We start from the raw sequence: 27,227 nt of genomic DNA, 5'->3' as shown, positions 1-27,227 counted from the left end.
TTTTCCTTGATCTCTCTGTCACCAACTTGTCGCAATTAACCGCAGCCAGCAGTGTCACCCTTCTGTTTTGCTGCATGTTCCTGCATTTCCTCTTTTAGAAATGTAACAACTACAAGAATACTACAGCCACAGGGGGCTGCACAATGCTGGAGAGAAGTAAGAGCTCCACAATCCTATCAATTCAGGATTTCTAAGCCAACATTTTTCATGCCTTTCAAAGTTGTCTCGACTTTCAAGGCACCAACACAATTTTTGTTAGAAAGGGGCTTTGTGAAGACCCCACATATCACCATCCATCCCTGGGGGTGAACAATGTGCCAGACTCCTGCTGGCTGCACCAAGGCTTCAACACCAATGCTGAGGCTCCTGTCCTGTGCTGCAAGCAGAGCAGTTGTGCTGAGCACACGTGAAGGGTCCCTGGCAGCCACACCAAGAACTTCCTAACCTGAACTACAATTATCTTAGCTACTTTTCCTTTATTGTACTTCAGTATTTCCCAGGATTCAGTCTCACATGGCAGCCCCAGTGGACAGACTGGTTCTGTGTCTGGGAAATTGGAAGTATTGATCCTAGACCAGTACCCCCTATTAGGCAGAAAGTTTGAACTCTGTTTCAATGGGTGACAAACAAGCCAGATCCCAGAAGTGGCCTTTTAGAATTTGCTTGAGCCATGTCCCAGTGACTGCCAAGGAATGCTGAAGGCCAAAAGGCACAGAACTGTAGTTACCACTTGTCTCCAGTTGCTCCCATGTTGGCTTGACTCCTAATGCATTAGCTGTGGCATCCCCTGGGCCTGCTTCCATGATAGCTTCTTCTTCAGAGAGGGCAGAGTAGGTTACATGCCAGGTAGGTACAACAGCCCTTAGGTAGGTGACAGGGACTTTCTTGAGGAGGGGATAAATCAGGAGTATGACAGGGCTCTTCGGAGTGGAGCAGCTCACTGGGATGTAGCTCCAAGAGGTGCAGACTACACAGCTGGTGAAGGGCAGAGGGTGCTGCTGCTGGGCAAGTCCAACATGCAGTAATAACTGCTGGTCAGGACTTCCCTTTTCCTTCCCTGTGCTCTGGTTCTCCTTGTTTCCCCACCCAAAAAAGCCACCAGTAGTTTCAGAAGCTTGAAGGGAGGCAGAGCAGCAGCAGAGGACTGCTGAGCCTAAGAAATATCTTGCACAGCTGTAGCATGTAAGAGAAAATTAAATTTCATTCTCTACTTCTTTTACAGAACCATCCTCCAGTCTATCCTGTAAATCCCAAGTTGTATCTGATTCCAATTAACACGGCAGAATTCACCAAGCTTTAACATGTCCCCAAAGACACAGCCTTCCAATGTTCCCATTGTTTCTCCTTTGCTATATAGAAAGAAAAACTAAGACATTCCTTCTTTATATATTAAATAACTTTTTAAAAGGCAATCTTTATTTAAATACAGACAAAACCTGTACCCTCATCAGCCCTTGACAAGACACTTCATCAGTGGTAATGGAAAGCTGATCCAGCAGTAAGAACAATCTTACATTAAAAAATCCTCACAAAAGCAAGTGCTGATGTTTTGACTCAAGGAAGCCTCCCCACAGGTGGAGCCCAAGTCCACTGTACAAGGATACCTGAATGAACATGGTGAAAACTTTGCACAGGCAACTGTCTGCAAAAATAAGTAGTGACTTTTCAAACTTACAGAAGTTTAAGCACAGAGTTTCTTAATGAGTTACTTCTGTTGAACAAGGTGATGTCTGGGAAACTTGGACTATTAGCCATAACAGGGAAAAGAGAGAGTCAGTCTGGGTTTTTGAGTAACTAGAAAAAAAATGTAATTCAAGTGCTGTGAAACAGATGTAGAACGGACATCTCAATAAAATGAAACAGAGACATTTCTGAGGCATATATACAAAAACTAATATGCACAGTTTTTGTCTTTGAGAGGATATTCAAGGTCTCTATGGCAAAATGATTCTCACTTTCACATGCTGCAGCACTGACACATTTTAGAGCTGCAGTGTGGATACTCCTTGAAAATACAATTAATTTACTTTGAGGTCCCACTTTTTAAGATAAATTCAAAAGCAGACAAGATTTCAAGTCTGAGCTTTAATACCAGAACTAGAACACCATTTCTTGAATTCATCTGAACAATTTAAAATCCAGTTTCCAATTCTTATGGCACAAGACTGGCTCAGAATAGAAGGTCCACTTGGCCAATTACAAAACAAAACAATCCAGCAAAAAAAACCTGGACTAAAAGATACAAAACTGAGCTATACAAAGAATGATCAGAACTGAAGGCAGATTAAGGCTTCATTAAAATATATGCCAAGTTCTGCTGTCACTTGTGTAATCCTTTCTTAAGACTTCAGAGGGATTGCACAGATACAATGCAGAGCAAAACTGGCTCATACTGCCCAGTTTGAGCAAGATACAGTCACATTATCTCTCATGGGATTTAGAAAGACAGAACAAGTTGAAGTCCTTGCTGTAAGGAGCATTTTATTCTCCCCCCTCACTCCTTGAGTATGATTAGAGATGACTTATAAAATTAATGCCACACACACTAATAAGAAAATTAGCATGGGGCAAAACTTAATCTCAGTATTTTTCTCTCTTTCTGCCACTTTTGACAGAAGTAAAAAACAGACACAGCTCGGCTTTCATCTAGGCATCCGTTGGCAGTACAATCAATACAAGATGATAGAGTGAAGCTGGATAATCAACTGTTTGATAAAGCTGTCCTTAGTCTGTCGTTGACCTTCTGTACCAAAACCTAGCCCTGTAGTCATCACTGCAGGTCATGAAGCCAGGATTGGTGGGAGAATGGACAATGCAACGGACAATGCTGTTGTGCCCGAGAGAAAGAAGATTTCTCCGTTCAGCAGTTCTTGAATCCCAGCAGCAGAGACTTATGGTCCTTTCATCTGGAAGCAGCACATAGTCTTCTGTGTGGTTGAAGACAGCTTGTGTCCTGTGTACTTGTCGTCCACTCAAACCAGCTCCTAAATACATGCAGCAAAATATTAACCCAAACAGGATCAGTTTTACTAAGTTCCAAAGACTGAAGAACACGTTTCCCATCAGCTTTCATTTCTGCAGTCTACAAAGAACCTTTTTTTTCTCAGCTAGCTGACCAGTTCTACATACAACAGGTGAATCAATAATAAATACTATTTTGTAATTCTATACATGATATATTCTAAAATTTCTTAACTACTCCAACTCTGCTGAGTCCAATAACTCAATATGAGTGCAATGACTTAAGAGCACTTTTATCTTCTGTTTTTTGTATTTGTTCACATCTGTAACTGAGGGAAAAGACCACATATAGTAAAATGCAGATTTTTATTACCAATGACAACTTTTGTTTTTAATGTATGTATCATATGTTATATTATATGACCTACCTTGACTATACCCTTTCTCTACACCCTTAGAATGTGTTCCATACACAGACATTTACTTTGCAATCCACCTACCTGCACTCTGCCTGAGATTTTTGAAAAAAATTATGAAGAGGTGCTGCACCCTGCTGGCTGAGAGCAAAACAGAGCCAGTCTACAAAAAAAAAGGACTATGCATCCCAAAAGCTGATGCACAAGATTTTCAATATCCTGACTGCTGATGCTTAAGCACATTGCTGCTCGACCCAAAAGCTTTCCCCTGTCACACAGCTGCTACCACATGCAAAGCTTCTACATCCCTCAGCAGTTCTTAAGTCCTGCAGAGGTGAAAGGATGGTACTGTCAGCATGCTCCAAGTCTGGCTACCCTGCACACAACTGCATCCTTGGAAAAAACAACAAAACCAAAAAAGAAACAAACCAGCTGTAGCCGTTTTCAGAATATTCCCATGGCTTACTAGAGTTCTCTTTTGCAGGAGTCCAATGGTTAAAACAACTGCCCCAAAGCAGGTTCGGTTCTCTGGAGGAGCCAGAAATTAATCAGGTGTTAAGTTTTGAACCTCCCAGTTTAAATTGTGCACTAGCAATAAATAGAAAAGTCCCCAAATCAAAATGATCACCAGGAAGAAATGTGATGATGCTGTTTTGTTTTAGTAATCACTGTTTCTAAAACACACTAAAGACAAAATAAAACATAAAACCCTCTGCACAAATGTCCTAGTCCTTGAGGCAGTGTTCCTTTTTACTGTTCCCTAACTTAGCACAGCTTCTCTTCTGTTAATTAGTCTATATTGAGCGTTTTCAAAGATTTGGAGCAATGTCTCCTCAAAGCAGCACTCTCTCATTGACTTAAAGAACTACTACTCTTCTGACAATGTTACCACCCCTGCTGTGGGTCAGCACTTGGAAAAGAAGGTACCTGGAAGGTCACCGGCCACATACCTGTGTATTTCACCAGTGTTCGACCAGTGGATATCTCCCATAGTTTAGCTACAGAGTCTTTTCCACTTGACAAGATATACTTTGAATTTTTGGAGAAAATAGCAGAACAGACTTCAGCTCCATCATGTGCCTTCTCAAAAGTAGTGATGCAGCGATTTGAAACACCATCCCACAGTTTGATGCAGCCATCCTTACTTCCTGTCACATACATGTTTGCACTGGCGTTGTAATTGACTGAGCAGATGGCATCAGTGTGCTGGTCTTGAGGGTTGCAAGACACAAAACACTGGAAAGTATTGATATCATAGAGTCGTAAAGTAGGGTGCTGGGTGCCAACAAGTATGAAATCTCCAGAAGGGTGAAAAGAAATGGAGCGCAACATCTCTGCTTCCTGTTTGATCAAAAATACATAATTGGTGTAAGAAAGAAAAAGATCTGAAATGAGAATGTCAGTTCTGGTGGCCAAAAATCTAATTATCAGCACATGTTCTGTTGTTGCAAAATGGAAAATGCTTTCTATAGGATTGAAATAACAGGCTACCTTTAAATGTATCATAGGTTTTGTCCTAGAGCACCTTGCTCATTTTTGGGGTATTGCAGAGAAGCGACAGGAGGCTTTGTCAGCCAGCCACACACCCCAAAGCCCATCACCACATAATCCCAAACTCTGCTCCAAAACAAAGAGAGTATAATTGACTTCAAAGCTACCTGTCTTAGATTTGGTTTAGGTTAACAAAAAGCAGACAGGCACTGAAGACTATAGGCATCTATTATGCACAAACTCTTAACATGTAATTACCACAATGTCTGCACATCTGTAGCTGCATACTCCTGCACACCTAACCACTTGTAAACTCAGACACAATACAGCTCACTGATACCTCACGACTAAGACATTCAAGCTTGGGTTGCTCTGAACTGGTATTGTATCTAACCTGTATATATTTGAAGGCTCTTTTGGCAGAAGGTTTTGAATAATCAAACAATTTAAGTGTGTAGTCCCTTGAACCAGATGCTAGGATCTGTTCTGTTGGATGAAAAGCTAAGCACGTAACTTCATCCACATGATCATACAGAGTCCGAATAACAGGGTGATTTTCCATATTTTGCTGTGCTGTCTCATTCATCATGACCTACAAAGAACATCCAACAAGTCAGTGTTAGAAAGCAGAATATGCCTTTGACAGAAAAAATAAGGTTTGATGCTTGCCAGAGCGGACAAAACCAGCTACCTGACGCATGACATATATGTTATTAATCAGGTTAAGATCCTTGTATCTTTACAAAGGTCCACTGACTTGCTCAAGGACAAATTAGTTTCACTGGCAGGGAACTGGTGTAAAAAAACCATTATCACCTACTTCATAAACAGTCTAAGTCAAAATACTGTATTGCCATAAGAATTAAGGGGAGCTGCACCAAGTGGGAAAACTGCACCTTTTACTCACACAGGGCACTGCAGAGAATTTAGTGTGCACTCTGTACAAAAGCACCCCCCCACTTTTGAAATGCTGCATGATAACTGGAGAAAAAAATAAAGCAGCTAAGTAAGCATAGTGTGAAACAGTTCTGAAACACAGCTCTGGAGGCTGCAGAGGCCAGAAGTGGGGTAAAAAATGATCTGTGTTCATACAACACAGTAATTACCAGCAACTATTAGAAGCAAATTCTGGCTCAATTGTCTAGATGGCTGCCAGAAGTTACATGGGTATACTTGCCCTATTTCTTCTTCCTTTTCTTCAAGGGTATTTTATGAGCTGCTGTTGGAGTGGGAAATACGGTGAGACAGATATTTAGTCCAACCCTCTGAGCCAGCCACAAGGCACAGACATGGCATGAAACAGCACCTCAAGAATTCACAAAGTGGTTACGATTCAGGTCATGTTTACCTCAATGGGCATAGCACTTTTGGCCAACATTCTCTCTGTATCAAGAATTTTTATTGAGGCATCAGCAGATCCTGTAGCTATTAACTGTCCATCTCTGCTGTACGTAGCTACACGACACGGTCCTTTATGAGATGTGACATAACAAGTCTCATATTCAGAAGCCTCAGGAGACATGGTCTGTACATCTGCATCAAATTCCAAGTCAATTCCTGTGCCTGGAGCTACCGTATCTGACCGTCCAATTGCATATTGAACAGCACTGTCATCGTTCTCCATTCCTGAAAAGAGAGAAGTTGATGCACTTAAACCAGGTTAACCTTCTCCTTGGACAGAAAGGCTGTGGCCAGATCTATGCTCCAGACTTCTGGAAAGACTACAAGTCAGGTTTAAGAGAACACAAACAAAGCTGAGGTAGCAGAACAGGTTTAGCATTTACTGATTATTTTAATTTCTGTTTTACTGCAGTGAAGGAAAAAACCTAATCCATAATCAACGATCCCAGCATTGCAAAGGAAAATTTTTACTCCTCTTCACACCTACTCTATAGATTTTCTTTTTGTTTCTTATTTCCAGGATTCATCTACAGAACAGAGACAGTTCAGCACTGGAAGTGGCAACAGGGCAGACAGAAGAATTTTCAGCCTTATGCACAACTGTGATCATCAACTGATCAAATGCAATGGAGAAGTTTTTGTTGTTTCCATCAACAAACTGCAAGTGTAGCATTCTAACTGCAGACAAACAAAAGGCTTCAAATATTTATACTCTTGGAACTCAACTAGTTCAGGCAGCAGAACCAGTTCAGTTGCAATACAGAGAAGACATGATGTTATGGCTAGACCTCTTCCAGTATCTTAGCCAGCTTGTTTCAACAGCAGCTGAGGTATTTTGACCACAGGCTGTGGCACAGTTGTGCTTTCAGAAAGACACACACAGACAGAACAGGCAATAACTTTGCTGTGACCCTTGACTGTGAAGCTTATTTTCTTGAAACTGATAAATAAAGATTAGCAAAGACTGCCAATGGAAGGGCTTGCTCCCCTTCCAACACTGTCAGGAAGAATCATATAGAAAATATTTCTCAAGTTGGCAGAGAACTGTGTGGGTGAATTTTCTATTAAGTCTGTGGACTCAGTACTTTACGGAAGCTTATTTTTTACCAACTTGCCAGTCACCCAGGACCCTAAGCAGGTAATCTGATGTGCTGCAGAAGTTCAAATTAATAGATTTTGACAACACTCGTCAGTGATCTGTGTTGCTTTTAATGCATACTAAAGGATGAAACACAGAGCTAGAATGCCCTTCAAAAAAAGCCACAGGGGCAAAGGCTGTGTCTAAATATACAAAGTGTTATGCTATTACTAGACATAACCTTTGCATAAAATATGTCTTTTCAATAACACTAACCCCTCGATACACAAGGATTTAAGCTAGGGATTTAGAAATTTAACTTTCAGGTTAGCTTTTTATTCCAGCTTACCTAACTTAATTAGGTGCAGCAGTTGTTCAGATGGTGCACAGACTGATTGTGGTTTTATCTCATTTATCAAGCCATTGGCAATATTTATGTATCCATCATACAGCAGCTGACTAATTATCAGTTTATAAAGTTGCTGACGGTCTTTCAAACTGACTTTTGTTCTATACATTGTGAGCAAGGAATGCCTTGGAGGGGCCTGAAATAGATAAAGAAGAAAAATCACATACAAGAGAGTTGCGTGGAACAGCCACAACCTTTAAATAAAGCACATCCTGCTGCATTTCAGTGCAGACATCGAGTACTACCGCATTTTAGGTAAGAATGGAAGAAACGAGAAACCTGTTGTACTTGTTTGCTGTGGAAATTAAAAACCTCACCGATAAACAGCAGGCGAACTGCACCAAGGAGCAAGAGCGAAGCCAGAAGGAACGCGGCATTAGCAGAAAGGTTCTGTCAGGATCGCCCCCTCAGCCTCGGCAGCGCGGGCGGACCCGGCAGGGGATGGGCACACAGCGTGCGGGGCACAGCCCCGACCCGCTCCTTCCCGGCACCCCGCATCCTCCCGCCCCTGCACCCGCCTCTGCCAGCCCCGGGCTGCGGGACCAGTCACCGGGGCCGGGGACCAATAACCGGGCAGGGAGGGGGCGTGGGGGAAAGGCACTGAATGAGGGCGGGGAGTGCTTGTCCGCAGCGCGGCGGTCACAGAAAACGGGCTCCGAACGCCGGGCTGGGCGAGCGGGCTGGGGCGGCGGCTGCGGAGGGCGAGACCCGGCCCCGGCAGCGGAGCCAAAGGCGAGGGGGAGCCCGGCGCGGCCCCGGTACCTACCGTGCCTTCCTTCTGCCTCCCTCGCTCGCCCCCTAAAATGGCGACCGGAGCCCTGAGCGCATCGATGGGCGGCGGCGGCAGGGGAGGAGGCGGCGGCGGCGGCCGGGACCGCAGAATGCTCCTCCGCGAGGGCTGCTGCATCGAGCGCCCGCAGATCGATTGGAGGCGACTCTGCGGGAGAGAACGGCGGCGTCACGTGACCCGGGCCCGGCCCGGCCACCCGCAGCGGCGCCGCCGCACGTGACGCGTGACGCGCGCAGGGAGCCCCCGCGCGGCGGGGAGGGGCGGGGGGGGCCGGGCCCGGGGGTCCCATCGCCCCCGTTCCCCTCCCGGGGAGCCCGGGGCCTCGCCCGAAGAGCCGCGCTCAGGGCAGGACGCGGCCCGCAGGCCCCGCAGGCCGGGAGCGGCTCCGCGCAGGAGGGCGGATGATGGCCGGGGCGGGGGTTGGGGGGGAGGGTTGGGGGGCGGGATTCTTTTGTGTCCCAGCTGCAAAGCTCCGAAACGCCGCTTCCGCCGAGACACTGGGATCCCAAACACGGGGACGTGAGCGGGTTGTGAAATCACGAGCGGCCGGCCCCGCCGCGGAGCGCTGCAGGCCTCCCCGCAGGCCCGCAGCCTGTCCCGAGAGCACCACCGCCCGCCCCAAGCTCCTACTCACGTCAGCCTCAAGAAACGGCAGCCGAAGCGGACGCGGGTCAAGAAGGGGGGATGCCATGCTCCCCATGCCCCGTGGCAGCTGACGTCTATCACATGCAGCAGCGACACGACGACCTGACATCTTCTTTTTACCTATCCTGTACCACTTGTAAACACCAACACACACACCAGGGTCTCCTTCGCGCTTGTTTTCCGCACCGCAGCGACAGTTAAAAGTTGCGTTCGATCACGGTTCTTCAGAGGCCCGCAGTACTGAACCTGGCTTCGGCCGCCGCTTGTCCCTCCGCGGCCCAGGCCCCGCACAGGTGTGAGCAGGAGCCCTCAGGCAGCCGAGACACCTCAACAGCCTCACGCTCCTGTTCACGTCGCTACTCACAAACTGCGCTCGCGGACTGTCCGCTCCGGCGTCTCCTCCAGAAGCCGGGCGGCTCTGCAAGCTGCCGGGGGCTGCGGGGCAGCGCTGCGGGGCACGGGGGCCGGCGGAGGGGCGCGGGGCTCGCTGTCTGCGGGCAGCCTGCGCTGCGCCGGGCTGGGCGTCCCCTCCGCGCGTGTCCTCAAGAGCTGGCGGCACGTGGAGCGCTGCCCTGGGCTGCCCGGCCGGGTGAGTGCGAGGCAGAGGCCTGCTTCACCCCTCCACCCGTCCTCCCGCTCCTCGGGGCTGCGAGCTGCCCGCCGGGGCACCTACCTCACCCGCTGGACACAATGGCCCCGGCCCCACTCGCGCTCGGCTCCACGCGAGGTGGCAGCACCGCTCCTCCCTCGGCTCGGGGCGACGGGTGCGTGTGTGGAGGGGAAGAGGGAAGAGGCTGGTGCCTCGCAGGATGCGGGACTGACCTGGCGCCCTGCCCCCCGCCGCCGGCACGCTCCGAGGCCTGGGTGGCTGCGAGGAAGGGACGGGACTTGTAGCGTTGCCACAGGTGGGTGGTCTGGGCGTACGCGATTTGCGTAACGGAAGACCCGGGCGGGCAGACTTTGCGGAGCGAAGTGCGAGCGGGCGCCGATCACGCAGTTGGAGTACGGGCGGAGCCAGCGGCGCGGACACGGCACGTCAAGTGCGCATGCAGCGCAAACACCGCCCCCGGGGCGGGCCGGGTGCGCGGGGTGCGCAGCGCGCTGCCCTCGCGCATGCGCCCCACAGCCCGGCGGCCACCGGGCCCGGCGTCGCAACCAGCGGGGCGTGCGGAGAGCCAATCGGCGGGCGGGCCGGTTGAAAAGGAACCAATCAGCGACCGCGAGCGGCGGGAGAGGGGCCAATGGGGAGCGGCGGGAGTTTAAAGGGTATATAAGGGAGGGCCGTTTGAATTCAAACAGCCGCGGCGGCCGGAGCGAGCGGAGGCCGGGGGTGGGTGAGCGGGCCGGGCCGGGGCAGCGGGCGGCAGGGAGCGCGGGCTGGGGGTGTTAGGTTGTGGGGCAGGGCGGTGAGGTGCTGAGGTGCTGAGGTGAGGTGCTGCGGCGGGGCGGCAGGGCCGGCCCTTCCGGGCCCAGTCTCCGGACCTCCCGCCGTTCCAGTTTGGGGGGGAGGAGAAAGGGGGGTTTGAGCTCCAAGGCGCTGAATTTTCTGTGGGACTGACATCTGTCCGCTACGTCTCACCTGTAGGCTAAGCTGTATGGTAGCTCTGCTGCTCGGGCACTATGGACAAGAACACGAAAGAGAACCATTCCGGATACCCCGGTCGTGCTGCCAAGGTAAACGCCTGGTGAGGCTGCTGGGTGTTCCCGCGGCTCACACAGGAGCTGCGCGTTTCATACCGCCTGTGCTGGTTATTTCTGGTATCCAACAGGAAAAAAGGGGGGAAAAAACCTGTCTTGAAACAATGTTTTCTATATGCAGGAAACAATTGCCCATTTTCTGTATTTCAGTAGCTTTTTCTTGGAAACAAGATTGCCCAGGGACTTTTTTATAATTTATATTAGTATATCATACTTGAAATTTGAAATCCTCATGTTTTAAGTACAAGATCCTTTAAGGGGAAAGCAAGTACATGTAGACAACTGATTCCAGATGTGGCTTCCAAAAGCAGGCACTATGTTAATGTCACTATTGACATGCCTGAGCACCAGTACTAGTGTGTGTGTGTATTTATTTATATATATATATATATATCAAAATACAGGTGCTTTCTTACTATTTTAATGTAAAACCAACTAGGTCCTGGTAAGGTTTGAGAATAGTATAGACAAAGGTTGTTTTTACTCAAGCTGCCAGTATGTTATGTTAATGAATCAAACCAGAAGAGTAAATAGTATCTAGGGGAAGAAAAAAGTACAAATTGTTGCATAGGTACCATTAGAAGGTGAAAAATGTGAGAAGCTAGTCATTAGCACTTGAACTTAATTATAGGCAAAGGATTCTAGAATGACAAAGAATTTCTTATATATAAACCTAAACTACTTTCCCTTACTGGATGTAAAAGGTTCAAAGCAGAGAGTTGAACTTTACTAAATAAACTTGCTTTGCTCTGCTCAACTCCTATTGCTAATGCAAGGTATGCTAAGATGAATAACATTAAAGGAAGAAATAACTCAAATACTATGCCTTTAGAGTAAGGATCTGCTGCCTTAATACCTTTGGCTGATGTTCTTCAGATGTGTGTGGAAAAGTTCTGCTAGCTGTAAATAAGTACACTGCTGTAGAAAATTGCTAACTGCCTCTTGTCAGTGTAGAAACTTAAGAAGACCTTTACTCGTAAGACCAGGCTATCCTAGTATCTCCTGGTAACGTGCTTTGTGGTATTTTCCTGCTCTACTGAATGAAGCCTTGAAAGTTACAGTCTGCTACTCTATAACTAGCACATCATCTTTTCTTTTGGAAGGTTGCCAATCCCATTTGGGATAGCCCAAAACGTGTCCCTGTGTCTCAGCATTCTGCCCAGAGCCGCTTACTGAACAGTGGAGTCCAAGCACAACGTGTTCTGTGTCCTTCAAACTTGGCCCAGCGAGTTCCTGTGCAATCACAGAAATCTGTACTGTCAAACCAAAAACTGTCTCATCACCAGACAATGCAGCAGCCCCGACCAAAACTTCTGGTCCAAGCGACCTCTAGGCCTCAAGTTCCAAGCAAGAACAATGAAAAATCTCAACAGGCTCCAGTCCCTGGTAATTCTTAGAATGTTGTACATGTTTGTATTTTATACAGTTGTGACACTTAAGATACTTCTGCTGTGCAGTGCAGAAAAACTTAAGGTGATGATGATGTGGGACAGCCCTATAGAGAAGTACTTGGTTGTGCCCTGAAACAGAACAGCAGCACAGACTGCAGCTTAGATGTTACTGAACTGTTGATTTAGAGACAAAATGGATGTTTCTCTCCTTGAAAAATGTCCTGATGCTCACTAGTTAGCTGTGTATTCATGTAACTGGCACCCATGTATCACAGTTCTTCTAGTGTTAATGTTCATCTCTTCTAGACAAAAATACTGTAATTTCTTTTAGTGAGAAAGCTTATTAATATGTTAATTTCAAGAAAGTGTTTTAAATTACATTTTGGTAACACTGATAGCTGCTGTGCTGCTTTGCCAGTAGTAAGCTACACTAAGTTGTTAAAAATGTTATTGAATGTATTCTAAGAGCTGTTGCAAATACTGCACAGAGATCACCAGATTTGTTCCCCATGTGAATTTTTGTATTGTGTTCATGGGTCTAGTTCATAAAGTTGATCTACTTTTCTATACATAGCAAAGAATTCTGAAGCAGAAAGCACCTCTAAACAGAGAAATGAAGAGACTGCTAAAAAGAAAAGTGAAGAGACTAAAAAGTAAGTTTTATGCTTAAATTGTTTTCCCTGAGTCCTGTTGGATTAGGCTTGTTTTTAATTTCTAGGATTTTGTGCTGCAACTAAATTTTAGCTAAGCTAAAGGCTACTTGAGCCCCTTGGTTTTGGTGATGAGTGGCCCTACACTTCAAAGAGACTAATAAGAAACTCTAGGAAAGCTTACTGTGACCTGATAACTGTCAGGAACAAGGACTTGCTGTAATCTAAAGAAAACTTTTGGCTAAATGAGTAACAGCTCTTCCCATGAGATGACACTGATAGCCACTGCTCCAATCACAGAGTGTACACTTACAAACAAAGCCTCCTTCCTGTGTGTGAGAGACCGGGGTCTAACTAAGGATGAAGTTAAGAGTTGTTGCAGGGCTGCCTTGAACAGTTCTGAATGCACTAGTAATGTGTCTCTATCAAGTGTATTGGAATGAGCCTGGCTTGGTATACAGCGAGTCTGTAGTGGTGTAGTTCATATTAGTCTCTGTGCATAGACTTTAGGAAGGAAGAAATAGCCTTCAGAACTTTCTCTTCAAAAGTCTCAATGCATCTTTTATCCTCTTGGTGTTTTCTTAAAAAAAATTTATTTCAGATGCCTAAGTGTCTACTGAACAGGAATATTATAGATTGTAAACCTAGGAGTCAAAGCCCACACAAGTATCTAGCTTTGTAACTCTCTCTTTCCTTTTGCAGAAGGCAATGGTCTCTTGATGATTTTGAAATTGGTCGTCCTCTGGGGAAAGGAAAATTTGGAAATGTGTACCTGGCACGTGAGAAGCAGAGTAAATTTATTCTTGCACTGAAAGTGCTCTTTAAAACACAACTTGAGGAAGCTGGTGTAGAACATCAACTACGAAGAGAAGTTGAAATCCAGTCTCATCTTAGGTAAAGTTTAGTGACCAATTACACTTTGCTTTGTTTGTGTTCAAATAAACAAAGTAACCTTGTTTATGGTAACATATCCTGCTGAAGAAAAGAAGTTTCTTTTTAAACATAGGACACCTTGAAATCGCTAGTTAGGATTCTTGCCTTTCTGCATCTGCTTTATATATCTTGCAATGAAGTGTAACCTCTAGTTACAAATCTTCCTATTACAAAAAACCTGAAACAACAAAGACTTGTCTGCTGCTTGGGTTTATGTGGGTAACTGCAATTTCTTATGAGTCTGAGCTTGCTTCTGGTATTCTGCTTCCTGGAAAATAATCCCAACCTGCTGAAGAAATTGGTTTCCACAGAAAATGTTTAAAGTGCTTAAGCTTAAATTCCAAAACCCACAAAAATTGGCACCTTCAGTGATAATCTACTCTTCCAGCTGCTATAGTGAAAGCCATGTTCAAGAAGATATGAGTTAGCCAAGCTCTTGGCTAGCTGCTTGCTGGTAGGGAGTCTGAGCTGCTGATTTGATAAAAACCATCTGGTATGAAGCTCTCTTAATGGGTACGTTGTGAGCTGAAGGAATGCTTACAAGAAGTTGAAGTTCCTGTGCTTGCCTTGAAAGGCGGGAGGCAGGAAAAGGAAATCGGGAGTTATATGGACAAATAGCCTGTTCAGAAGAACATTTAAATGTTTTTGCAGGCACCCCAACATTCTCAGATTATACGGCTACTTCCATGATGTGACAAGAGTCTACCTGATTCTGGAGTATGCACCTCGTGGAGAAGTCTACAAAGAACTTCAGAAGCTTACCAAGTTTGATGAGCAAAGAACTGCTACTGTAGGTTGTTCTAGCTTGTTATACATTACTTGCTCTTCGTATCTGGAATATCTGCAGCATAAAGCTAGCTCTTCAGATCAAGTTCTATATTCTGTTGTGTGAAACAGTTTCCTTAGATGCTACTTTGCTTGTGTGCTTGTAACAAGGAGTAAGGTGGGAGGACAAGCTACTGCACAGCACTTACATGTTCAGCATTGCTTAATGCAAGTGCTGGGACACTTCAGGCAGGGTCTGTGTTGCCAGACTTTAAGGGCTTAAGGGTAATTGTTATAACTTAAACTACTGATAATGCCTGGAAAAGGCTGGACTGTAGCCAGATAAGCTAGAGTGACAATGTCCTTATACCTCAAAGATCTGTTCTCTTTCTAAATACAGTACATCACAGAACTAGCAGATGCCTTATCATACTGTCATTCAAAGAGTGTGATTCACCGAGACATCAAGCCAGAAAACTTGTTGCTTGGCTCAAATGGAGAATTAAAAATTGCTGACTTTGGATGGTCGGTGCATGCTCCATCTTCTAGGTGAGAATGCAATATATATCTTATGCAGTGAAATACTTCTGTAGTGGAAATGTTAGCTTTCTTTGTCACACAGTTGTGGAATGGAGGTAAATATGAACTTCCTAATACTGGGGTAAAAAGTCTTTTAAGAACTGGGCCACAGCAGCAAAGGTCTTAACACTTAACTGTTATAGTAGAGAGGGAGTGATATGATCCTGTTTTTTTTTTTCTAGTTGTGTAGTTCAAAACTTGCTGAACCTGAAACAAATGAAGAAGGGTTATAGAGGTCTCCAAGATGACAGACTAGCTCTTGTGTTTGAACATCACACTAGCAGTATACTTAAGATGTTTTCTCAGTTAGTCTGAATTGCACCTGACAAAGGAAGATTATATTTGATCTGGCAAGTGAAATGAAAAAAGGAAGCAAAAGACTGAATGTAGTGACTGAGATGCTTTAAAGCAAAAGTCAAAAACTTACTGCTGGAACTTCTTTCTTTATTCTGGTGGTGTTGAGTCTATCCAGGGTAGACAGCACTGAGCCAGATAGAAGCTAATGCTGGATCTTACAATTGTCATAATCAGTAAAACATTAACATACTTTTTTTTCAGGAGAACAACTCTCTGTGGGACACTTGACTATCTGCCTCCTGAAATGATTGAGGGAAGAACGCATGATGAAAAGGTGGACATTTGGAGTCTGGGAGTTCTATGCTATGAATTTCTTGTAGGGAAACCACCTTTTGAAGCAGCAACATACCAGGAAACCTACAGAGCTATTTCCAGGGTATGTGTCAACATTTATTTGTATTAACTCAACCATGCTGCCTTTCACTTCTGTTGTTTTATTGAAGCTTAATGGCATTTTGAAGAAGGGCATGTATTATAACTAGAACTGTAGCAAGACAAGGATAGGCATAAAACTAGATCATTAAAACTGTCTTCAGTCATTCAGTAGAATGACTAAGGTCTTAAGATACCTTATCTTGCTTCCTTGGTTATACCCTGTTTCCACCTGCATCTGAACTTCAACCTCTTTCATAAAGCAATTGATGTTCTCCATAGCTTTCCTTTTCCAATTTATAAAATGAATACGGAACAGTCGATGTTACTAAAAATACATAAGCTCAGTTTTTCCTGTTGCATACCCTAGAAGGGTTCCAGCAAACTAATCTTGTTTCAAGTACATTAAAAATACACTAGCTTAACTTTTGCAAGCAATGAGAACCTTGTTTCTTCACAATTGTAATGATACGACTTGATCTCATCTCCATTGGTGTAAGGTGCATACTCCCCAAGGCTGACACAGCTTCCCTTCCTAGAGGTATCATGGAGGGTAGAGTCCTTTGTCTCTCTGGTTTGGTTATTCCCAAAGAACTTTTGTGTCATAGTTACTGTCCTTCCTTTTCCTTAGGTGGAATTCAAGTTTCCTCCATTTGTAACAGAAGGTGCAAGGGATTTAATTTCCAAGCTCCTGAAGCATAACCCATTCTATCGACTGCCCCTGAAGGATGTACTGCTTCATCCCTGGATTACAGCAAACTCTACAAAGATGCCTGAGAGCAGAAAAAGTGATGTTGCTGCCTCATCCAGAACATAGTCTTAGCAGGGGAAACATCATGTGATCAACAAGAGGAGTCTTGTACTGTGACTACTGTAATGCTTACAATAGGAGAAGCAGGTCATGGAATCTAATGGCAATTGGAATGCAAATCTTTGTGTTTGCTGTTGTCTTAAACTCTAATTGCAATGTAAATTTTAGCTGACTTTTAGCTGGAGGTTGTGGAATACTTAATATACTTGAAATCCAGTTACACATGGGCCAGGTTTGTTGGTGTAAGTATTAAGCTGTTCAAGGCTCTTATGATGTGGTCTGTCCTGGTAATGGTTCATTGTTCCAACAGCAACAGGAAGCTGTGGTTCTAGCTTATTGGACAGTGCAATATCCCAGAGATACCTGCCTCCTAACTTGGCTGCTAAGGGTATCATCCTACCTGTGGTGTTATCTGAAACTGAGCGAGGTGAATGCATTTCTAAGTGTCCTAAAAATGATGTGTGCATTATTTTTGTCTCTTTTTTGTCTTAAATGTGAGCACTCAACTTTAAAAATAAAGACTTGTTACATACTGCTACCAGCATGGTAAGGTTCCTTAAGGCATTATTACTTCCACTGGCTGCCTCTAACCACTTGTCTTTACTATCAACACAGCCTGACTCCTTATCTGTGACCACTAAGTTTACTTCTCACCTCTGTCAAAAAGGAAGCTGTTATAAAGTTCTTGCTCAAAGTGCTGGTACCAGAAAGTAGGTGTGGACACTTCTTGTTCCATAATCATAACACAAGATTATAAGGTAAGTACTAAATGTGCTGTCGCTTACCTTGTGCAACCATTGAAACTCAGGCATTCTTCCTTTAATGCAGGTATTCAAAGACAATATGGTCTGAAAGCACTTCTAAGAGAGAGGTCTGGAAACTATTGTTTTCAAATAGGATATGTATTAAGAACTAATCTTAAAAACCAGTGTTGTAAGATACTGTTCCCTAAAATGTAGCAAGGGTCAGGCCATTTACCACCAAAACATACAAGGCAACTATATTCCAGTAAAACACTTCAAGCAGACTAAGACAAAGCAATTTATTATATTTTCATTATAGGACTTTAAAGTCATCTTCATTATTTTACAAACCATTTAAAAAATTTTGCTTTTACATGTAAGGATTCTAGTCTAGAATTTAAAATATATTCTCAAATTAAAATACACTTTGCAAAAATCTTCATCTAAACAAACTGCCAATACTTTATACAACAATATTTATCTTAATAGCTAATTGAATTCTGGTTATAATTTAAATGAAGCTCTTTTTCTCTACTGCAAGAAAAGTTCTAGCTAGTGCTGGTGACCTAAATTTTTAGGTGTATTTGCTTTAAATTATTCCTGCTTTACAGAAATTAAAAAAAAAGCTTGAATATTCCTTTTCTGTCAACTTCAGGCCAAAACATACATATCAGAAATTAATGATTAAACAAAGAAACCAAGTATGCCTTGTGATTATCCTGGAATGCTTTTGTTATCCTTGGTAACAGAACATAGCCCATAACTGATAACAGGCCGTGTAGGAGAAAGATACAGAAAGGCTTCTCTGAAGAGGGAAAAAATAAGCCCAAGTTAAACTTACTTTTAAGAAATCTGAGAGATTCTAGCTGTTCTAGAATGTAGTAGGTCACAGAAAACTACAGTGTTGGTTAAATGTTGTGGTACCATGGTAACCTTTCAACTGCTGTGTAGATGGTGCACTTTTTAACCTATCAAACACTCAACAGTTAGCTTCCATACAAAGAATGGGCATAATCTCATGGATTAGTCAAGAGTAAAGGCAGAGCTTCATTGAGCTGATCTGAAATTTATGCTTTAATAAGAGCTTTCTCAGCAGCAAGCTGAAGCTAGTATCCTAGACAAGCTGCCAGCTTCAGCAGCCATACTGCAGAGCAGGCATGGAAAAGGAAAAATTTGGTCAATTTTTAAAAATAAACAGCTAATCAACATGAACTTGCTGGCCCTTCCTCCTGCACATGTGGGTACACGAAGCAGCAGAGCACTGGCTCCGTGGGTAACAAGCCAAACAGCTGTGCATGACATGAGCTGTGGTAGTGACATAGCTTACAGCTCCCATGGAAACAGGCCATGCTTCAAGGATGATTCTCAGCCATTCTCAAGGCTGGTATTTTGAGCAGTGTTTAACTATGTATTATACATCAAACCTAGCATGTGTACCTGCTCACTGCTGTACTTCATCTTCAGACACTAAACCCTCATCTGGGCTAACAGCACAGCCCCACTGGGACCAAGATCTTGGCAAAGAGTTCTTTGTTTTCAAGGGGTACTCTCTTAAATCAGCTTGCTTTCATAGGGCAGAGGAAGTAAACTACACCTCTTCCAGTTTTCTATCTTAAAAAAAAACTTGATTAAGTAAGGGGCAGCAACAGAGGTACAAGGATGTATGTATCTGTGATGCACCTGCCTCTAGCACAAACTTAGGCTCACAAGTGAGCAAGGAGAGGATCCTCAGAGCCTCTGACTAGCCTAGGGGCTGGACTTTCTGAATGGGAAAGGAGTTAGGGTGCAATTTAATGTTATGGCTATGTGGAGTTAATAGTTGTTCATAACAACAAGAAATTACTAGCTTCTTCCCTTCCTCAGCCAATTCTCAGCCTAGTCATGTGGTCCCTTCTCAATTCACTACAGCAAGTAAAAGGTCACTAAGGTAGTTTTCTGCTATTTTACTTATGATTTTTGTATGAACAGATCTGTGTCAGAGCCTGAGCTATCCCTCAGAAGTGCAGTCCTAAGCCTGAAACTAAGGTTTACCAGAGAATGTTACATTGACTTCCTAGTTTTAGGATCCAGTTTTTACGTTAATTGAAATGTGGTGTGAAAATATTTGCATGTGCAACTACATTCTAATAGAAATAGCATCTGAATAAGGAAATAAAAACAATCTCTAATTGGTACACTTAAGTCTGTGAGACAAAAGGACAGGAATTGCTCTTGAGAAGCAATGAATTGTAATGCCTGGACTTCAGGTGCAAATTTGAATTTCATCCACAGGAGCAGAAAGCTGCTAGGTTTAATTTCCAGAGTAAAATATCTCCAGCACAAAGCCAGATCTCAGTACATTAAAACCTCACAGATACCTTGCCTCTGACTTGATGACCTTTGGGATATGTCAACACAGGAGGTAATCTGGTTACACTGATTTCAGTTGGCTCAGGATTCCTTCTGAGTCTATAGATCTAAAAAACCCCATAAACTTAAAGGACTTCAGGAAAGCCACTTCCTAGCCTGTAACTAAAGCACATTTTCAACCAATAAAATCTTCAAACCTGGAAGCACCACAAAGTGTTAGAACAGTGCATCACCTATTCTGGCTAAAACAATTATTACTGTGCAATAATTAAGCATATGGGTACTCCCACTTAAGTTAGTCCAGCATGTGTGTTGCAGTGCAAGATTGGGGTCATAATATATGCATTTCATAACAAAAGAGAACCCCTCCTACCACCTTAGATTCCAATATATACACTTACCAAAAGAACTATTAATGTAGTACAATATTGTTTATTCCACAGGAGAGAATCTTATTTCCCGACTACACAGTAAAACTAATGCTGCCCCTCTATTTTGACAAAAAAAGGCAGATTTAAAGACCTAGAACTGTGTGTTCTAAAGAGACTGCTCATTGTCAAGCATTTATATTACTACTTGCTATGGAAAAGATAAAGCATTTTAACAGGTTTTTTTTAAAAGAAGAAGTGGCAAAAGGGGAAGATAAAGGACAGCACTTTTCACAGTGTAACATGTACCTGCAAAAACAAGCAAGAGATGCAAGAAGCACTAACATGAATCCAAATACATCTTGTAAAGAAATTTAGCAATTTGGAAAGCTACATGGATATAGAACATGTAAAAAAAACAGTAAAAACCAGTCAGAATCATCATGGGTTTGGGGCAGGAGGTTTGAAGAAACCAATCTTCCGGCAGTATCGGACAAGAAATGGCACAGAAACCAGAGTGATGCTGATCCGCACTGGAGCAAACACTTTGTGAACAGCATAGGCCAGCACGAAGGTGCTGGTGCCAGCTGCCAGCTTGGACTGCAACGAGGATTCTGTGAAACCCAGTTTGAAGAGAACTGCAGCCATATCCACACCACTGGGGAAAGAGGAAACAAGATTGCTTTATTTTAAGGTTGCATGCTAAAAAATATGAAGTGTAATTTTTTTTCAGGGAATTTAATGTGATGTACTTCCAACTCTGGAATTTGTTTAAATCTAGATGTTATTAAATACTTCTGTAGCAACAACACATGCAGTATTTTTAGATGCACTTTTTTTTCCTAAATTGAGAAGTTCCCTGTGAAGTCAAATATGTTAGTTTTCCATCTGTATAGCTCCAGCATGTGCATGGAGAACGCTCAGCCACAAGCTCAACCATTATAGGTAAAATAACCTATTTCTCTACTTTTGAATTAAAAAAAAGAGATGGGAATTTGTGCTGGCAATCTTCCCAAAATTTACAATAAAGCCTATTCTGTGTCTTGATGAAATTTATCACACATAGATCAACTCAAACCAAGTAAAGTGCCTGTTGCTAAGCTTAGTGTTCCAACAGAGGAGTACAAAGCTTTTAAAATTGCATGTATCTTGGCTGAAATCTAGCAAGTGAAGGAAGGATTATGGATCTCGAGCATTATCTACCCAATCCATTAATATTTTAATTCTCTACAGACATAGCAGCTTTCATCAAGGTGCCTATCTTTGGAGTAATTTTCCAAGATAAGTTGTTACTGTTAACTTTCCCCCCTTCACTAGCCGTTATGGTATCTCGTAACTGGGAGTTACAAGTTTTCTGAAGGAAAAAAAATTTCATTGTTGCTCTGCCATGATGTAGTAAACAAGAGAAATGAGGCATTCCCACTGAAGTCAAGGGTAAATGGCAGGGAATGTTTTGAGAAACAATGTGTTTCCCTGTTTCCTCAACTGAAATACCTCATGCTCAACAGACCTATCTATAACTGATGAATTCCCACAGAAGCCACAGGTACCATTTCCCACCTGACTCTTGTACCATGATCTACTATTTTCTTTTTTATTCTAAACCTGTTTTAGTGGACCTCTGCAGTTTAAACTTTAGAAACTGAGTTAAACACCCAGAAAAATAAATTTATCTGTAAGGTCCAGGACTTGTGTTGCTCTATCTGTGCAGACCATACTGCTGTTTGAGAACAAAAGATATCTCTGCAGAACAAAAAGAAATTCTCTCATCTAGTTAGTTACTCTGTTGCAATTCCTACTCTGCTCTTTTCACCTTCCCACCATGGCCTGCGAACCTGTGCAAATAGACCATGTACACCTATCTCCTTTCATGCCTGATGGGAGATGAGATCCATTTATGGATCAATCTATACTAAAAATTCAGAAGATCACTGTGTATAGATCAAACAGGCACAGAGTAGATGTCTCCTTCCAGACAAAAAGCACAATGATAACTTTTTTTTTCTTTCTTAAATCATTACCTAAGGCTACTGAAAACAGTACAAACCTCACCTTGACACAGCCAGGTAGAAGATTCCTAGAGATATTAATGAAATTCCAACATGGAATGAAACCCCTACAGCACCATATTCTTTAAAAACTTGTTTAAGCTGCTGGGATTTGTTGAGTTTCTTGTTTTCACCACTGGGATCCGTAGCTGCCTTGTCAGGGGATACACCTGCACCCTAAAATGAAAACAAGAGCATTTTTAGAATTAAGCACAGTATCATATTCCAGTCAGTTGAACCAATCTGAAATAATGAAAGAAGTTGCCTGCACACAGTGCTGTTCAGAATGCTTTGGGAAAGACAGTAACACACTTTTGCCCCTTCTCACCAGGACAGCAGATGCCTGTGCAAGCTCCCTTTTCCCATCTATTCATATCAAAGAGATGCACTGAGCTGGGTCCAAGTTCTTACACAATGCAAGTTGCATAATTAAAGAGTTACTACAGTCCCAGTCTTCCATTTGATGCAAACATGTGCCAAGGCACACCCACACAGTGGGCTGACAGATGAGACTGAGGTGCCAAAGAGATCTTAGCTTACAAACACTGCTCATCTTTATGCAGAGAATCCTTATAACACAGTTTTTGGTTCAAGGGCTAAGCAGCTGATGGCACTGGAAGCCTACATGATGCCACACAGATGCTGGTTTACTAACAACTTACTGACAAAAGAGGTCCAACACCTAAGTTCCTATAAATCAGCTGAAAAAAGGAAGAACCCCAGCACTGCTACTGTTGACAGCAACCAGCAATACTGTTGCCACACTGTAGACAGTAGCTGCCCAGAAATGCCAGTGCTAGTGTAAACAGCCTAACTTCACTGAAAATGTTTGTCTGAGCAAGATTTATTGATAGCTTCTTATCCAGATAAAGCGTGTACTAAAATATACCCCAAAACAATCTGATAGTGCAGTGCAGGCAAAGAAGTGTATACACCCTGCTAGTACTATGTCAGCCCTTGGATACTCCTCACACTCACCATAGAAGAAAAACTAATTGGAGGAAGAAAACATTCCCACAAAGACAAAAAAAAAAAAAAAAAAAAGGATTTTTCTTTAATTAGTGAGCAGTCATCAGGAAAGATGAGTAGAGTCCTCTCTATTCAGCTGCATTCAGCAGCAGTCATGAAAAATGACAGCCAGATGAAAGGCTGCTCTGCCCACAGGACAGGTACAGCTAATGAGAGCCTGGCACCACTCTGTCTTGCTGCAGACTGGTATCAAGGCACACAAATTAGAAGAAAAATACTTCTGATTAATCCTTAGGCTTGGTGAAATAGTAAATTATGATACAAGACAGGCTTCTCTTTCAATAGCCACGGTAGGATGAACTCACTTTTATCAGTGATTTTAACTACACCAACCATACTAACCCCCCAAATAATTGTCTGCTGCTGTTTTTATCTTTTTTAACTGTAATTTATGTTACTTTATATTTAATTTTGACAGGAAATCATGCTGATCCATAAAAATGTATTTTAGGGAATTGTGTAGCTCTACATACTTCTGACTCTCATCTTTTAGAATTTTCAAACATAATGGATATTAGATTTTTTTTTTTGTCTTATGAGCCAAAGCAATATTTGAATAGAAACTGAAAATTGACTAAGAAAGGAAAACACCCAGTAGAAAAATAAATCCTTTATTGCTTAAACAAGCAGTTCTACTACTAGAAGGTAAATGAGGAAAAAATGTTCCAATATATATTAAGCAAAATAATGGATCCATAGTTAGCTAATCTGTCACATCCTGAATAACTTACACCTTAGAAAAGACAGCTAGTTATTTTCCATGTGATTCTGCTTAAAAAAAAAAAAAAAAAAAAAAAGTTTATTCCAATTGTTTAGACAAAGACTCAGCTTCTGGGCATGAAAACAAATATGAAACAGCATGTTATGCTTTGTAATGAGGCTACAGAAATTAACCTGGAAATTAAGCTGTAGAAATTGAACTGTAAATGATGCTTTGTGTGGAAAGCTCACATTCACAACTTCGGCACAGCCAGGAGTGTCCTACATAAGTCCACATAAACATGACCTAATAATCTACTGCAGTGTAAAAAAATGAGGTGTTAAGGCCTTCACTTGCTTTTCACCCTTAGCCAATCCAAATTTAAAACCAAACCAACGAATGGTACAAATTCACCGAAATTTGTCCTTGCCATCTCAAAAAATAAAATTAACCAAATGTTGAAAGCACAGGGAAACACATAATTAACCGGTGCAGGATGGAATTTAACCTCTCAGCAGACGAAAAGGCGCAGGGAAGGGACAGGACCCCTCTGCAGCCGTCCCGCCCCCCGCTGCCATTCCCAGGGACCGAAGCTCTTAAAAAAACGCTTATCGGTGTCTGTGTGTGACTGAAAACCCCTTTTTTAACTCTCCACTACTCCCCTGAAGTGCTCAGAACCTGCACACCCCCAGGGAGAACACCCCATCCCCGACAGCTGAAAAGCACTTCCAGGCCAGGACAGTTTGTGCCTTAATCGAAACTACCCTCCGCTCGAGTCGCGCCAGGGGAGGTTTAGACGGGATATTAGAAGAAACTTCTTCACTGAAAGGCTTATCGAGGGGGTTGATGGTGGCTGAACCACCAGCCCCGCGGCTGTTCACACGACGTGCGGATGCGGTGCCTGGGGAGGCGGTTTAGCGCCGGGCTCGGCGGAGTTAGGTTAAAGGTTGGACTCGATGATCTTAAAGGTCCCTCCCAACCACAACGGCTCTAAACCAAGCCCCTCCGGAGGCCGCGCAGCCCCTCTCACAGCGCGGTACCTCCCGGGGAGAGACGGCGGCGCTCCCAGACCCGCACCCCCAACCCACCTTGGGGGAAGCGCTGGCGGCGGATCGCAGCGGTACCAGAGGCAGCGGCGGGCCCAGGCCGAGCCGGGCGAGGCGGGGAGCGGAGCCCAAGGCGCGGGGCAGGGTGGCGAAGGGCAGGCGGGCCGGGGGGCCGGGCGGCAGCGGCGGCGGGCGGGCCGGGGGGCCGGGCGGCAGGCGCGGCGGGCCCGGGCGCAGCAGGCGCTGCATGGCGGGCGCGGCGGCAGCGACGGCCCCGAGCGGAGCGGGCAGGCCCGGCCGGTCGAGCGGCAGCCCCGCCCAGCGGCGGGCGGGCCGGGGTGGTTTGAGGGAAGGCGGCTCGGGTGGCCCTGCCTGCTGCGGGCTGGGGCGCTGCGTGCTTGGGGAAGGGCTCTCTCGGGACGCTGTGCCGCCCCTCGGGGCGATGTAAGGCAGCCCCCTGTTCCGGCTGGATAAGCCCCTTCCGCGCTCTTCGGGAGGAGCGCGGCGTTTCGGCGTGGTTTCTGCCGGGGTAGCTCGTTGGGCTGAGGGGGGACTTGCCTCTTCGTGCCCCTCGGCGGTGTGCGGGGCCTGCAGGCGCGGAGGGGAGGTGGTTTTCGTGGCTTTTCAGAGGGCTCCTTAGGTCTGCCCGTGTGTTCCGTCGGTCACTTTGTGCTTGAAGAGCTCTAGTCATTGGGCGAGGTTTTGTGGTACAGGGTAGAGTGCAAATACGGAGCTTTTCCAGCCACAAAGGGTTCGTAGCATCTCCGAGTCCAGAAGAAGCCTTCCAACAAGCACTGAGGTGGTCCTGTGTTCCCTGCCTCGTTTCTGTATTAAAACCACAGCAGGAAAAGTAGGAAATACCGTTGCTACTGAAGTGTGGTGCCGCTGTGGGAGAGCTGCAGGTGTGGGAGGTAGGGGCATGTTCCTGGCAGGTGGATCCCAGTGTCCTGAGGAGCTCTGTTTCAAACGGATGGTGGGTGATCTGTCCGCATTGGGTGCCTTTCAGGATCAGCACGTAGCTGCGGAGATTTCCAGACCTTTTGTGGTGTTTCAACCATTTAATGTTAATGCTACGACTAACCGCTGCAGAATATTTGCAAGCTGACTGCTGCCCTGCACAGTGCCAAGGGCTGTGGTAGCTGCAGTGGCTGCAGCTCTGAACTGGCTCCTTGTCACTGCAGGCAGGGATGCTCTGCCGGGGAGGGTGAGTACAGCCCGACTATGCTCAGGTGCTGAAACAATCCATCTGAACGCTAAGTTTTGGCAATAAAATTCTTCTCTTTTTCCTGATCACTAAGCCTTTCCTCTTCTGGCACGTTGTTGCTTTTGCAGTGATGTAAGCACACAGGGCTGAGCACAATAGGAGAGCTGTGTCAGAGAAATGGGAGGCTGTCCTTCTAGAAGAGCTTGCAGTTCAGGAGCACAAGCTGGAACTGCACAGGACAACACTGAGTAGCACAGTGCTGAAACGGCATGGTGGGTGGTTCTTGTTAAGTGCAATACACCACAAAACAGATGGGTTTCAAGGAGTATCTTGGAGGAAGAGAGGGAGAGAGATTTGCATTCAGTAAAACAAAGTCATTTCTGGGCATAACAAACAGCGCTGCCAATTCAGGGTTTTACAGCTCCTTTAGTTCTTCCTTCATAAATCTAGTCTCTGAATGCTCTGTAGAATAATGGTTTATTGGAGCACAATTTTACATATTTATTGTGTTCTCATATTTATTATGTTCAGTACTGTTCCAAAGCAATTTGATAATATATTTGCTGTGACTGTTTATACACCAGCACCACCTATGTAGACAGATGATGTTAGCAGGCAATGCTGTAATCACAGCACACTGTAATTTTGTCTTTTTTTCTGAATTATAAAATATCCCAGTAGTTAATTCTGGTCTCACTCTGTAAAGGAGACATCAGTCAAGCTCCACTGGCTGGACTGCCACTGGGCTCTGCACATACATACTGAACACTTCCCCCGTGTTTGTCTGGCAGACCCATTAGAGCCATCGCTTGGCAGAGAACCCTGAGCTGCTCTCCTGTGGCAGATGTGTTGTGCTGCTGCTGGATGTCTAGAAATCCTGGGCAAGTGCAGGAAAGAGCAGGAGCTCAGTTAATGAGGCATAAAAGCATTAGGGTTGGCAGTTTTATATGTAAGGTCTGGCTGTCTGCTGTTTACAAAATCTCAGCAGGAGAT

The 27,227-nt window shown here is 44.3% G+C and overlaps 3 protein-coding genes across 6 annotated transcripts; 1 reads left to right on the top strand and 2 right to left on the bottom strand.

Moving 5' to 3' along the window:
• Window positions 1–1,394: 1,394 nt before the first annotated feature.
• CSTF1 (cleavage stimulation factor subunit 1) lies at window positions 1,395–10,223 on the bottom strand. 4 transcript variants are annotated; one of them, XM_051633375.1, is made up of 8 exons: window positions 9,181–10,223; window positions 8,523–8,693; window positions 7,697–7,892; window positions 6,217–6,494; window positions 5,263–5,460; window positions 4,328–4,718; window positions 3,807–3,905; window positions 1,395–2,984 (listed from the first exon to the last, which is right to left on the bottom strand). In XM_051633375.1, exons 1-8 carry the CDS (start codon window positions 9,298–9,300, stop codon window positions 2,725–2,727), a joined length of 1,713 nt encoding a protein of 570 aa, XP_051489335.1. In that variant the 5' UTR covers window positions 9,301–10,223; the 3' UTR covers window positions 1,395–2,724. The 4 variants fall into 4 exon arrangements, with proteins under 4 accessions (XP_051489335.1, XP_051489336.1, XP_051489338.1 ...); XM_051633376.1 differs by lacking the exon at window positions 3,807–3,905; XM_051633378.1 differs by lacking the exons at window positions 8,523–8,693; window positions 9,181–10,223 and adding an exon at window positions 8,074–8,492.
• A 273-nt stretch (window positions 10,224–10,496) lies between these two features.
• AURKA (aurora kinase A) lies at window positions 10,497–17,285 on the top strand. The gene is made up of 9 exons (XM_051633383.1): window positions 10,497–10,521; window positions 10,777–10,865; window positions 11,993–12,275; window positions 12,855–12,933; window positions 13,633–13,824; window positions 14,515–14,653; window positions 15,029–15,177; window positions 15,766–15,940; window positions 16,568–17,285. The coding sequence occupies exons 2-9, from the start codon at window positions 10,812–10,814 to the stop codon at window positions 16,751–16,753; spliced, it is 1,257 nt and encodes a 418-aa protein (XP_051489343.1). The 5' UTR covers window positions 10,497–10,521; window positions 10,777–10,811; the 3' UTR covers window positions 16,754–17,285.
• Window positions 17,286–17,775: 490 nt separating this feature from the next.
• Window positions 17,776–27,040, bottom strand: FAM210B (family with sequence similarity 210 member B). The gene is made up of 4 exons (XM_051633407.1): window positions 26,993–27,040; window positions 25,073–25,618; window positions 22,260–22,432; window positions 17,776–20,865 (listed from the first exon to the last, which is right to left on the bottom strand). Exons 1-4 carry the CDS (start codon window positions 27,038–27,040, stop codon window positions 20,649–20,651), a joined length of 984 nt encoding a protein of 327 aa, XP_051489367.1. The 3' UTR covers window positions 17,776–20,648.
• Between the last annotated feature and the right edge of the window lie 187 nt (window positions 27,041–27,227).

Source organism: Apus apus, chromosome 15 (assembly GCF_020740795.1).
Source record: "Apus apus isolate bApuApu2 chromosome 15, bApuApu2.pri.cur, whole genome shotgun sequence".
NCBI lineage: Eukaryota > Metazoa > Chordata > Aves > Apodiformes > Apodidae > Apus > Apus apus.
This window is presented reverse-complemented; position numbering and strand designations above follow the sequence as displayed.

What these genes read in the sequence shown, in the direction of transcription:
- CSTF1 (XM_051633375.1), bottom strand. Translation starts at nt 9,300, where the DNA reads ATGTCAGGTCGTCGTGTCGCTGCTGCATGTGATAGACGTCAGCTGCCA. An exon ending in GCTGCACCTAATTAAGTTAG is followed by an intron (nt 6,495 to 7,696) that starts GTAAGCTGGAAT and finishes CTCTCTTTTCAG; the next exon opens with GAATGGAGAACGATGACAGT. An exon ending in GAGCCTTCAAATATATACAG is followed by an intron (nt 4,719 to 5,262) that starts GTTAGATACAAT and finishes TTGATCAAACAG; the next exon opens with GAAGCAGAGATGTTGCGCTC.
- AURKA (XM_051633383.1), top strand. Translation starts at nt 10,812, where the DNA reads ATGGACAAGAACACGAAAGAGAACCATTCCGGATACCCCGGTCGTGCT. An exon ending in GAAATCCAGTCTCATCTTAG is followed by an intron (nt 13,825 to 14,514) that starts GTAAAGTTTAGT and finishes ATGTTTTTGCAG; the next exon opens with GCACCCCAACATTCTCAGAT. An exon ending in GTGCATGCTCCATCTTCTAG is followed by an intron (nt 15,178 to 15,765) that starts GTGAGAATGCAA and finishes CTTTTTTTTCAG; the next exon opens with GAGAACAACTCTCTGTGGGA.
- FAM210B (XM_051633407.1), bottom strand. Translation starts at nt 27,040, where the DNA reads ATGGCTCTAATGGGTCTGCCAGACAAACACGGGGGAAGTGTTCAGTAT. An exon ending in ACGGGGGAAGTGTTCAGTAT is followed by an intron (nt 25,619 to 26,992) that starts GTATGTGCAGAG and finishes CCGCGCCTGCAG; the next exon opens with GCCCCGCACACCGCCGAGGG. An exon ending in TTCTACCTGGCTGTGTCAAG is followed by an intron (nt 20,866 to 22,259) that starts GTGAGGTTTGTA and finishes CTCTTTCCCCAG; the next exon opens with TGGTGTGGATATGGCTGCAG.